At 37.8% G+C, this 13,763-nt stretch overlaps 1 protein-coding gene across 1 annotated transcript in view; it reads left to right on the top strand.

Annotated features, from left to right (window-relative positions):
* Window positions 1–13,103, top strand: part of LOC122404474 (amphiphysin) — a 59,412-nt gene extending 46,309 nt beyond the window's left edge. Inside the window, exons 3-9 of the mRNA XM_043408440.1 lie at window positions 5,230–5,420; window positions 6,450–6,722; window positions 7,043–7,164; window positions 7,238–7,281; window positions 7,446–7,631; window positions 9,936–10,078; window positions 10,155–13,103. Coding sequence (XP_043264375.1) covers window positions 5,230–5,420; window positions 6,450–6,722; window positions 7,043–7,164; window positions 7,238–7,281; window positions 7,446–7,631; window positions 9,936–10,078; window positions 10,155–10,280 — 1,085 coding nt within the window. The 3' untranslated portion in view covers window positions 10,281–13,103. The remainder of the gene's footprint in view (window positions 1–5,229; window positions 5,421–6,449; window positions 6,723–7,042; window positions 7,165–7,237; window positions 7,282–7,445; window positions 7,632–9,935; window positions 10,079–10,154) is intronic.
* Window positions 13,104–13,763: the final 660 nt, after the last annotated feature.

Below are 13,763 nucleotides of genomic sequence, written 5' to 3'. Positions count from 1 at the left end.
TCGGTGGTAATCCGTACGGGAGCACCAAACCGCGCTACCCAACCGTCATAAAAGGTTCGAGCTACGGTTTGGGCCTCCTGATCGACCATGGGGAAGGCTTCCGGCCACCGCGTATATCTGTCTACACAGGTCAGACAATACCTGAAACCTTCGGACACCGGTAAAATTACTATGTCTAAATGAATGTGTTCGAATCGCGCAGAAGGTTTAACAAATGTAGCCAATGGTGCAGTCACATGACGGGAAATTTTTGATCTTTGGCACGGTATACAGCAACGTGTCCACGTGCGAACATCTCTTTTAATCGACGGCCAAACATAACGTTGCGTTATGAGCTTGATCGTCGCGTTAATACCTGGATGTGATAATACATGTAACATATTAAAAACTGCGCGTCGGAAAGGAGGGGTGACATAAGGTCTTACATTCTTAGTCGAAATATCGCAAAAAATTTCGGAACACGTGCCAGGCAACAAGACTTTGCGTAATTGCAGGCTAGATTCGCTATTCAACAACCGCTGCAACTCCTCATCCTGGGCTTGCGATTTTGCCAATTCTTCGAAATTAATCGAGTGGTTAACCGTTTCCACTCTGGACAGTGCATCGGCAACGACGTTGTCTTTACCGGAAATATGTTGAATATCTGTAGAGAATTGCGCAATGTAATCTAGGTATCGGAATTGTCGAGGAGAGCATTTATCTAATTTCTGTTTGAAAGCGAAAGTTATGGGTTTATGGTCTGTAAAAATCGTGAAATGTCTGCCTTCGAGCATATGTTTGAAATGTTTTATTGCTAAATAGATAGAAAGTAGTTCCCGGTCGTAAGCTGAATACTTCTTTTCGGCAGATCCTAATTTCTTAGAAAAGAATGCTAATGGTTGTCGTTCGTTGCCGACGTACTGATGTAAAACAGCTCCTACGGTGTAATCAGAAGCATCGCAGGTAACCGACAATGGAGCGTTGACCGCAGGATGAGAAAGCAGGGTTGCGTTTGCTAAACTATTTTTGGTATTTTCGAAAGCCTGACGCGCTTCCGAAGTCCAGGCTATCGGGGTCTTGCCCTTTAAATTGCCGGCTAGAAGGTCGTTCAAGGGTGCTTGAAAGCGAGCGGCATCTGGGATAAAACGGCGGTAAAAATTAAGCATTCCCAAGTACTGCCTCAAATCCTTCGCGTTTTTCGGAAGGGGAAATGACTTTATGGCTTGTACCTTGCCGGGCAAAGGTTGAGTGCCGCTTTCATTTACCCGATAGCCTAGAAATTTAACTTCTTCCTGTCCGAACGTGCATTTATTCGGATTAACAACAATGCCATAATCTTTTAATCGTTTAAATAATAATTCTAAATGGCGCAGGTGATCGGCTTGGGATTCTGAGGCGACCAAAATGTCGTCTATATACGCGTAACAAAAATCGAAACCGCGTAAAATTTCGTCGATAAAGCGCTGAAATGTTTGCGCGGCATTTCGTAACCCGAACGACATGTACGGGAATTCAAAAAGCCCGAACGGCGTTGTAATGGCCGTTTTTCCGACGTCTTCCGACGCAACCGGAATCTGATTATAAGCTCGGACGAGATCTATTGTGGAAAATACCTTTTTGCCACTCAGTTGTTGCGCAAAATCCTCAATGTGACGCACGGGGTATCGGTCGGGAATTGTCCGTGCGTTTAACGCTCTATAGTCACCGCAAGGCCTCCAAGCTTCTTCGCCCTTCTTCGGAACCATATGAAGGGGTGCTGACCACGCGCTCTTCGAAGGACAAGCGATGCCCATCTTCACCATCGCGTCGAACTCCTTCTGGGCAGCCCTGAGCCGGTCCGGTGCAAGCCGCCGCGGCTTGCTGGAAACGGGTGGTCCAGGGGTTGTCTCGATGTAATGCACCGTTTGGTGCGTAGTCCTCATCGGGGTGCCGCTAGGCCGTGTAAGTTCCGGCATCTGCATCAGGAGCTGGTGGTAAACGGTAGTCCCTGCTACTGTCTTCACCGACGGCGTTTCATCCTCGGCTCGTGTTCCGCGGACCGTTAACGACGTGGTCCGATCGACGAGGCGACGATTGCGGATGTCCACCATAAGATCGAAGTGATCGAGAAAGTCTACCCCGATTATGGGTTTTGTAACATCCGCAACCACGAATCGCCACACGAAATCCCGTCGTAGGCCGAGGTGCAGGTTTAACGACACTGTCCCGTAGGTGTTAATTACACTCCCATTCGCCGCCGCCAGCTGGTACTCCGATCTTTCTCGCAATCCGCCTAGCAGGCGGCGCGGAAAAACGCACAAATCGGCCCCGGTATCCACTAAAAATTCCGTCTTCGAGCTGTTGTCTAAGATGAAGAGGCGGCGTGATGCTGGATTTGTGTCGCTGGCCGCCATCAACGACTCCCCAGGTCGTTTCCCTGATCCGTGGCGTTCCAATTGCACGGTGCAACGCACCTCTGCGCGGCCGGACCGAACCGCCAATGGTACCAGCATTTCCCTTGATGGTCCATTTGTCCTCCCGCGGGCCGCTCTCGCGATCGCGATAGAGATCGTCTGCGGTAGCGCGAGTTTGGATGATTTCGGTGGGTCCACCTGCGACGGGAAGATTGCCCCTGGTCCACCAAGGATTCACGGATGGCAGAAATTTCCTGCCTCAAGGAAAGAGCCAATTGTGACATCTTAATGTTTAACATGGCCTCGATGCTCGGGCCCGGCGGGGGTATTTGGCAGGATGCAGATACGCCCGTAATCGCGGCCTCCGTGACGTGTACCCGCGGTGTCATCGTATCCGCAACAGCGTCTGCCAACTCTGCCACCTTATCCAGCGGGGTGTCCCGCTGCGTGGCTAAAATCACCTGCATATTAGCAGGTAGTCGGCCCATCCAAAGCGTCCGCAATACACCGTCCGAAAAAGCCGTACCGGCCAATCCGCGCAGGTGACGAAGAAATTGAGACGGTTTTCTGTCCCCGATTTCCTCGTGTTCCAATAACCGCCGCGTTTTCTGTTCCTGCGACGCACTAAGCCGGCGAATGAACTCATTTTTTAGCGTCGTGTACGGATCCGCGGCCGGGGGATTCATGATAATGTCTCTTACTTCCGCGGCGTGTCGCGCACTTAACGCGCCGAGAATGTACCCGAATTTCGTGGTCTCCGACGTTACATTGGATACCTCAAAACTTCTCTCTACCATTGAAAACCACATCTCCGGGTCTCCCGGACAAAACTCGGGTATCCGTACAGCGACGCGATCAACTGCCAACGGCACACCCGCGGATGTCCCTGCGTTAACGTTAGGGTCAGTCATTTTACCAGTCTTGGTCACAAAAGATTAATTTCACCGCACACACACACCGCGCCTACTATTTGTCAGACCGTGTCCTTTCCTTATGTTCTTAACACTATACACTTATTTCTCTACACTAACTAATATTGTCCGTATACAAAAAATGTCCAAATTTTCTTAAAAAAACTTTACTTGCGCGGCGAGATCACGTCGGGGTCACCAATGTGGAATCGGGAAGATAATGACTCCGCCCTGTTCCGTTCCGCACAATTTTATTGTTGCTGTCGTACAACGACGTGACTCGTGGTGCGGGTTACGCTCGACTCTCTGGTACGATCAGCACCGTACCAAGAGGCCTTCAAAAACAAAAGACGGTCAGAGACGACGACAACGGCTTTTCGGCTCACGCGGCTCTGGTCGTCTCGTGTGCAACCATCGTCTCGTGTGCAACCATACATTGTAGCGGCTTCGAACGGCTAAGGCGTATGTGGTGCCTTGGCCGCCACAATGTAATGATATTTGCATATTAACATAACTAACCAAAGAAACGTGTTTGCAAATTCTGGTGCATTTTATTTTGTAAATACTTACCTAATAGAGGAGTATTGAGTATTGTATTTAATAGAGTGAAATGATGTAAAATTGTAAAATCGGTGAAACGTCATTCTTTTGTTAATTAATTTTAATATAACGTGTGCAGTCTCATAATTACTTAAGCGATTTAAGAGTGACGATCCGTAGAACGTGACAATAGCTAGTAATAATCGCATTACCAAGCATGTATAACGACGCGTGCATCATTTGATATCGTTTCGTATTTCATACACGAATTATATCATTGTCGCTATCAAATTACATAAACTCGAACGCGGCAGGGCCTATTATACTTTCACTGTATTTATGTATCCATTTCTGTTGGAATACTCGGAACAAATTATCCGAAAAGTCGACTAATTCGAACGGTTTAAATCGAAATTTATTTCCACTCGCCATCTAGAAATTAAAATATTTGTAAATTATCCAATAAGGGTTTTGTAATACTGGACAATAGGAACACACAATGGAGGTTAATTTTTAAAAAGAGAACAGAATTTTCTCTACAATCCGGAAGGCGAAATAATTGTAGGAAATTGTGTATAAATAAAATTGTGATTTCTTTTGTGTATCATGCTTCGCCATCTAGTAGAAGTTGTATACCAATGGGCGGCCATATTGCTTTCTCTCATTGACCGACGCAGACGATTACAGTCAAATTGAACGAAGAAACTAGTCCTTTATGAAATAAATTTATTTCTTTGTTATATAGCGGAAATTATTTTTGTTTAATATTTACAAACGCCAACAAATAAATTTTCAATGCAGGAACAGAAAAAAAATAAGTAAATTTTCCTAAAAATCACTTATAGGTTAAGTTTTTTTCCCTCCCCAAATAACACACAGTCTGAATGTATTCTAATAATTTCTAATAGTGCAGAATTTTATTTAACCATTGTATCAAATTTCGAATTAGTTTAATAGTAAGAGAATTGTTTTTGCATTGTAAATTCTAACGATCTTTAGCAAAAACATCTTGCTATTTTATTTCAGTCTCCTTCGAATATGTGGTTAGGGGGTCCATTGTTAGATAGTATATGATACGTTCTTGTTTTCAGCTTTTTAAATCACGTGTATCGTCGACGAAAAGTAAGTGGTTCTTAACTTTTGAGATATTATTCAAACACATGCGTATAATTTGAAGAAGTTAATTAATCTTTCATTTTCAAGTTAAGTGCTTTCATTTTCAGTAATTATAAAGATTCGAACATTTCATTTTTAAGTCGTTTATTTCTTACATTAAATGTTCCTATTTTTAACGATTATTAAAACTAAAACATTTTATTTTCAAATTAAATATTTTTATATTTAACGATTAGAGTGATCAAACGTTTCATTTTTATAACGTTCAATTTTTAAATAAATGTTTACAGCGGTGCAAGCGGCCTCGAAGACCCTGATGGACTCTTTGAATGAGATCTATGAAAGTCAGTGGACTGGCCATGATCTACTGTACGTGCAAGCTCAAAATCTAGATATGTTGTGGCAAGACTTCACTCATAAACTTGCGGATCAAGTTCTCGTGCCTCTCAACACATATCAAAGCCAATTTCCAGAGATGAGGGTACATCTTACAATCTGTATTATTTAAATTCCCTTTCATTTTTTTAACTCTGCTCATCAAAATTATTTTGTCCGGACAACCCCGGGAAAAATTTTAATGGGAGAATCTAGAGACCAAAATAAGACAAAAATCAAGAATACCAATTTGTTGATCGAGGCTTCGTTAAAAAGTTATTAACGTTTAAAATTCCGCTTGTGAGACTGCGTGCGCGCTATAACGAAATTTTAAACGTTAATAACTTTTTAACGAAGCCTCCATCAACAAATTAGTATTCTTGATTTTCGTCTTATTTTGGTCTCCAGAATCCCCCATTAAAATTTTTCCCATGGTTACCCGAACACCCTGTATAAAATAATTTATCACTGTAGAATAACTTGGAACAACTGATAAATTGCTGTAGCATTTTTTAATCGTATCATATTTATTTTATTATCTGTTTCAATAACTTTTTTAACAAACGAAAATTAGAAGTCAATTTTAATATATCTTGAAAAATTATTGGGAACTAGAACAGTGGTTCTTAAATTTTTTTTACGGTTTATAAAATATTTATAAAATATTAGTTAAATCAGTTTTCCATATCTGTGTTCCACGAAATTTTTCCAAAAATTCTCCACTAAATAAGAATTTATACTAAACAAGGATTCCAGTGGTTCTGTAGTATTTTTTCTAAAGAAATTGATTTAGATACAAGAACCTAACCTCATTTTTGTAGCTTTATTCCGACCAACGTATTTAAATAAAAAGAACAATGAAGAAAGTTGAAACAAGATTCATAAGCAAAGTTTAAAATAGAAAATGAAAAATTGGTCTTAAAAACAAAAAAATGGTAAAAATATATTTAATGTCGTTTGTTAAATGTTTGCTACCATTACCTATTATTGTATCACAATTTTCGTTAACTATTGCCCTTACTGTTATTGATTTAAACAAAACACAATAAGAGGTTAGTAATGGGGAGCACTTGCCTTGACACGAACGTGCATAAACGGCAGAATTCACGGAAAATCGTCCGATGCGAATTTACAGAAAAAAATCGACAAGCGTGGGCGGAAGCTCGTGGATTACGACAGTCAGAGGCACAACTTCCAATCGTTGCAGTGTAATCCGAGGAAACGGGACGAGCTTAAAGTTTCTCGGGGAAAAGAATTACTGGAGGAGGCTAAGCGTACATACGAACAACTTAACTCGGAACTCCATGACGAACTACCGGCCCTGTACGATTCGCGTGTTCTATTCCTCGTCACTAATTTGCAAACTTTGTTCGCCGCTGAACAAGTGTTCCACACCGAAAGCGCAAAGGTACGTACGTACGATGATACGTTTCTGTTCAGGGGCATCCCTAGGGGGGGCGCTAAAGGCCCCCTCTTAGCAGAGTTGTACAAAATTGTAATTAAAAAAAATGCAATTGAAGTATAATAATGAAAAGAATGTAATTAAATTACAATATAGTTGAATTACAATTAATAACTCCTAACTCGTAACTCCTGTATAAAATTTTACAATTTTATTTAAAATTTGACGCATGAAAGTCCCCATGAATTTAGAGAGATTTACAGTTCGAACATATGTATACATAACTTTCTCCCGGTTAACTGTAATTCCGTTATTTTCTATTTCAGGTATATTCTGAGTTAGAGGCAATCGTAGATAAATTGGCCAATGAAAGTCAAAGAGGATCGTATACACTGAAGAAAAACACGGCACCACAATCTCCAAAATCGCCAAATGCCAACTCATCATCGTAAGTATACTGTGAGATACGCTATAAATCGAGCGACGAAAAGAGAATGCCAACCGATTTTTACTCGTTTCAGTATAATAATGAACACGCAGCCAGCCCAGAATAATATATCGCCAGGTAAATATCCAACCTTTGTATCGACTTTTTGCATTTGACTCGTTTGTGAATACTAATATCCCTTGTGCATGCGTGTAACGTAGCCGTGCCACATAAGAAGTTGCCGAATACATAATTATGTGGCTAAACGTTTAGTTTTGAGTGAGCTTTATTGCGTGTTACAGCTGTGGAGGATTCTGCTCCGGCAGCGAGAGACACGTCGCCGACTACTCAATTAAACGGCAATGCTAACAGCAATGCTAACAGCAATGCTAACAGCAATGATAATTCCCTCAATAATCAGGATGAGTCTCCGCAAAGCACAGTCGCGGCCTCTAAACGAGTGGAAGAGTTGTACGATATTCCAGTTGGTAAGTATGATGCTGTGTAGGAGTAAATGTCATCGGATTGCGCGACTGGCAAAGATTAACGTCGCCGCGCAGGTTCGTCTTAACGCGTAGGCCCCACGTACACGGGAGGGGGGGGCTACAACAAACTAGTTTGTCGACAAGAACGGGAATACTAGTTTGGTATTAAGTCTACAAATTAATCCTCATCCCCTACACTGTAACATTTATTCAAATTGAATTTTTTTTCTCTCGAAATCATAAAGAGTAATGGTCGACCATAGGGGAACCCCCAAGCTCGCCATGCGGTCGCTGGGGAATTCTTGTGCTTGTTGTATCACTATTACATAATCTCAAAAAAATAGTATAGTGAGGCAATGTATGCTTTTCGCATTTCAATTGAAAAAAAAATGTCACCGAGGCAAAAAGGAATTGATTTGTTCAGTTTTGAGGAAAAACATTGGTATCTTGTGACACACGTTAAAGGTAGTATTACAGATTTTAATATTTTGGACGAACAAAATTGAAGATAAGTTACAACTAGACGAAGCTGTTCAAACAGAATTTTGTGATAAGTGCAAGTAAACATATGTTTAATTTTATCAATTTTCTATGTTTTTGTTCCTGTAAGTGTTTTTATGTACGAGACCTCGTGTATGGTTCTGCCCTGGGGGCCTACAATTCTGTTAAGACGGTCCTGTAATCACAGTTGAAAGTTTTTAAAGAAACAGTTTGAAATCGAGGGGTTCTTCTATATGTGTAATTCGTGTACATGTTATTTTGTTATCAAACTAATCGTTACTAAATCTAAACAATACAGAGTACAATTTGGAGTGTTTTGTATACGTTCAGGCTGAAAGTTACTGCTTAAATGCACAAGGAAATCTCCGTTATTCGTAAGGGTACAAGAAAATGATTCAGGAACATTCGGTTCGAAGGAATACGTATTATAATATAATAGGAATCGTTTCTTTCTCGAGGTCATCTCTTTAATGGAACATTCCAGTCTAGGTGTCAATTTTGTACGTGTTCTTTAGAATTACAAAAAAGGAGAAACTATGAGACTTCTGCATCAAATTTCGGAGAATGATTTTGGCTTATATTTAAAAAGTACACATAATTTTATTCGTGTAACATTTAAAATTGTTGAAGATACAGTGTTACTTCAATGTCCTAGTGTGTCATTCTTTCAGATAATGAAATAAAAATACCCTCTTCAAATGAGACTACATATTTTTATCATATTATAATAGATGAGGTTAAGGCACATACAATAATCTGTGATAGCAAGACCTTAAAATGATCTTGAGTAGAAAGAAAGTGTTTGATCCCTTCATTGAAGCATACTGTAGCTTAAAACCATCTCTTTTGTGTGTTTACGTGACAGAGGGTAAACAAATTGAGACTAAATTTCATTTTAATCCCTCAGACTAGGGTCACACAACCGTCGAAACAATGTGTGTTTCTATGTTCTTCCTGGTTTTGCAATTGAAAACAACGCAGACAGACAAGACCAGCGTTCTTATGTCTGTCTTGGTTGTTTTTAATTCTAAGACAAGGAAAAACATAAAAACGCTCTATTGTTCTGTGCAACGAATTGTGCTAGAAAGTTGTGTGCTTTGAAATGCCCCATGATACTAGTTATGGTGAATGTACGGTAACAATTGCAGATTAAGGTGTTCCCTAAGATCGCCAAGGATTAAAGTAGTATCTATCATCTCGAAAAAGATGACCTTAAGAAAAAAATGTTTTACATCATAATATGTGTTCCTTCAAACCGAACAATTCGTATCTTAGATATTTTCTTGTACCCCTAAAATTAACGAAGGTATCGCTTTGTAACAGAATTACTGAGACACCTTGTATGCCGTGAAGTTTATTCGCTATAACTAAAATAACAGGATAACTATTTTCTAGCGAGTAACATATATTTCACAGCTCTTTACATCGGTAAGCATGGATAGAATATCTATCTGTAGTAATTTTTATATTATAGTCCGTTGGGAATAAACCGATTCTCCAAATTATTACTCGAAACACCGTAACACTAGCAGACACCAAACATAATACTGTATATTGTGACGATAAGAGTATGTTGCCTGCCCATTTATGCATGGTCTTGCTGAAACATTGAAAACATATTAATTCTGACTCTCGGTTATATCTATATCAAAATATTGTATTAAATTTTTAATAATTCGATCTAATTTGCACAACGATGAAAGTCAGATTTTACACAGAACTGCGTATATCAGTGGTCCATGACTAATGAGGCGGATTGAATTATTTTAGAGGTGGAATATGAAAATGGTACCAATTTCTCTGTAGGGGCAACGACTGTCAACTTGCCACCTGGGGTTTTATATAGAGTCAAGGCTACTTACAAATATAGATGCGAAGATGCGGACGAATTATCATTCGACGTCGGTGATATTATTCGCGTAGTGGAGTATGACGATCCGGAAGAGCAGGTTTGTACTTTACTTTTACCGAAACTTAACTTACAGAGGAAGCTTAACAAACTTGATTGGCAGTCTTCTTCGATAGGTTGTAACAATAATCATTATAATTGTAATAACATTGTTGCTTCAGGAACAGGGTTGGTTAATGGGTATTAAGGAGGGTACTGATGAAAAGGGTATGTTCCCTGCGAATTTCACAAAGCCGCTGTGAGAGCTTTGCCGGAATCAGCTATTACACTCCAATGCTCACTGAAACGGCGTATTCTGCTTTAAGAATAGTTTCAATATTAAAAGTGAGAGTCACAACGGTCATTCGAGGTATTATATATAGAAAAGAAATAAGTAATGAATACACAATGAGGGGCTATGGGAAGGGAAAAGGGGGTGTGATAAGATAGTTACGCTGGAGGGTACTGTGGAAAAAAAAAGTAATCACCCCAAAGTGCCTTAACCCAGCCACTGTCTGTGCCAACATTCATTGTCTGTAATATGGGATCTCTCATATCCAATGTACGAATACACATCATTAATAATCGAACGAAATATTTAAGTAATTAAATAATATATTGTAATACATCATGCAATACTATAATATAAAAAAATCTATATATTAAATTAATATTATTTTATGAAATTGTACATAGAAATATACATTTTAAGAATATTTTATGGAATAACATCGTGGCCACTGAAATTATCATTAAGAACTAATGTAACGATTAAGACGCAATACCCTATTTTTTTTTTTTTTTTTTTTTTGACAAGAGATTATTCGAATCTTGGAAATCCAATTACAGATCTGCATTCATATATTAGGATTTTATGATCTTTACTTATAGGACAAGGAAAATTACGATTAGAATCCCGATAAGGATATTAATATAGACGATATGCCAAATTTTAAACGCAGTTTATTATATAATTAAACTTCAATACATCCGTATATCGAACCTAAACATGTATAAATAATAAAAAATGTTAACCTAAGAATTTTCTATATAATTCTATTAACAGGAGTATTATCGTCAACGATATATATATACGAAAGTTTGTTCTCAGAATTTATTTACGTTTTTTTTTTTTTTCTTTTCTAAATAAAAATGTAAACAAGTATTTTTCTGATACGCGTACATAGGAGATCAAATGATGATCGATTAGGGTACCTTTACTGCCGTTATAATCCTGTTCTTTAGCAGAGTAAAATTAGTGTCATCCAACGAAGAAAATTTTTAGCGTTAATAAATACTCGTTAGATAGATTTCTTGGAGAATATCTTACACCAAATCTTGTATAACAAATAGTGCTACCGTAACGTACGATTACAAATGTAGTACAAGTCTACCAATTTTCAGCTTCCACTAAATCGTGTGTCCTTTTATTTTATTATATCGATCAGCGACATACAGAATGTAGGAAAGTTGGATTGTTTATTTTATATAAATGAAAAGTTTTATGGTTGAAAGATTGATCCATTGTCACACTAATAATTAACCCCATGTACGAATTAAAACTGTAGGGAGATAAACGTGCTCGTTTGCGAAGCATTACAGACGCATGATGTGAAAACACACTACGTTGAGATATTTTACAATTATACGATATAATTATATGATATTCATAATGATATCGAATATCATACCTATATGATATTCATAATGATAATAAACGGACGTACATTTATGTTGTATGAAGTGGACCAACAAAAAGCCAGGTGAAAAATAAAAAAAATATTTAAATAACATTAGTAGAAGAAAAAAAAAGTGTCGATACACTTTGTTAAGCGTAAAGAGAATTTACATACATACGATATACGAGTTACGGTGCGATATTAAATTCAGTTTGCAAGGAATCGAGAATTCGGTAATAATATTATTGTAACGCGATGCATCATGCTTCACTTCGATATTGCGAGGTTTTTATATAATCCGAACGAATACACATTCCATTGATATTCAAATAAATATTTAGTCCGAAAAAAAGAAAAGTTTTCGATAATCAAAAGAAGACTAATTTGTATCAATGTTTTTTTCTATTGATCGTGTCGAGCCCCCTAATTATGTTACATTATAATAAAAGCTACAGAGACGGAAAGTGAAGCATGAAAGTTGCTTCTTTGTTCGAGATCTATACGATCGTTCTGATTCATCCATTCAGTATGTTTGGAAGTACAGTTCCAGGAATTTTTATGTAACCGATGTGCGAATGTGCCAATATGATGCAGTATTCTATGTACCGATAATGTGATGTCTTTAACGACACTACTGTGTCACAAATTAAATGCAATTGTTAGTAACTATCTAGAACAACGGCAACTATTTTAATTACAGAGAAATGAAAATTTTAGTCTATCGAAAGCAAATATGTATCTCAAATGAGCAGTAATGCGAGTAACGGTAATTACTGGAAAAAGTAGATCTATTAATGGTATCGATACGATAAATTGTTCAATTTCTTGGGGAAATAAGCAAATGCATTTAACTTATTTAAAGAAGATAAGCAGTAAACGAATACATTGTCGTTTTCAGACTTTTAAAAGAAAACTTACAAATTCCAAATTTGATTATAATGTTGTCTGCAAATAAATGTATACGTTACAACGACACAAATTGTAATCAAAACGTCGAATCGTAAAAATGTCTCGAGTCTTCTATTTTACTATAAAATGTTTTTACTTGTATGTATGGTTACTTGTAAGTATTCTTTTAAATTTGTTATTTAGAATGAAATTCGTCACTTGTAGAAATACGAATTGATCGCTGCTTGTCTTCTTTATGTTGTATTTATTTATTGATATAACATACAAGCAACAACCATCGACGTTAATTAGAATTTTCTAATTCACCCAAGTAATAAGTAGTGAGGTCTGAATTTAGTGTAGCAGTGGAGCAATCAATTGTTATATCATTTGTCATTTTTATGCCTTGTTGTTTTATTTTACTGAAACGATCAGTCATATCTTCATAACCTTAATATAAACTGTAATACCTATATACATTTATCGCTTTAATTGTCCTTTTAAATCGACGACGATTATAATAAACAATTACTGGTTTGTAGTATAAGTGATTATGATTTAAAAAATGTGTTTTGTTTAATAGCAACCTGGAAAAATACCTATCCCCACATTAACCCCTCATTTTGTAAATTGTAGTCTATGGAGAAATTTTATAACGAAGAAAACAGCCAAAGTAAACAATGTAAACAGCAAGAAAACTATGTCACGACTTGACGAACAAAAATATTACACACGATGGGAGAATTCTACTTTACACAAATCTTGCTCTTACTACTGGACACCAACACTGAAAGATGAATTATCAACGTCTCTAGTTCCAATAAAACAACGTCATGAACCTTTAAAAGAGAGTTCTATGAAATACTGTTTGTGTGGTGAACAATTTTCCAGAAGAAAGTTGTCGAGTTCATCGTACGAATCTCAAGATGTTAAGGCAATGTTTTAACTTAACATATTGTTGATAAAATGCGTAGAAAGGTCTGTAAAACCTTTCAACAATTGGTATGTATCATTTATAGATATTAAAGTGTTTAAATTGTCAGATACATCAAGATATACAAAAGAGTTTGGAATTGCGCTTAGCAGAGACCCAAGTAAAAGAAGCCTTAGCGGAGGATAAGCAAACAGCTTTGATGCAACATTTAGATTTAACTACTGCTGCTCTTGAAGCTTTGGTTC

This window comes from Colletes gigas, unplaced genomic scaffold (genome assembly GCF_013123115.1).
Source record: "Colletes gigas isolate AHSC1104 unplaced genomic scaffold, ASM1312311v1 Colletes_gigas_Sc00003, whole genome shotgun sequence".
Taxonomy (NCBI): domain Eukaryota; kingdom Metazoa; phylum Arthropoda; class Insecta; order Hymenoptera; family Colletidae; genus Colletes; species Colletes gigas.
This window is presented reverse-complemented; position numbering and strand designations above follow the sequence as displayed.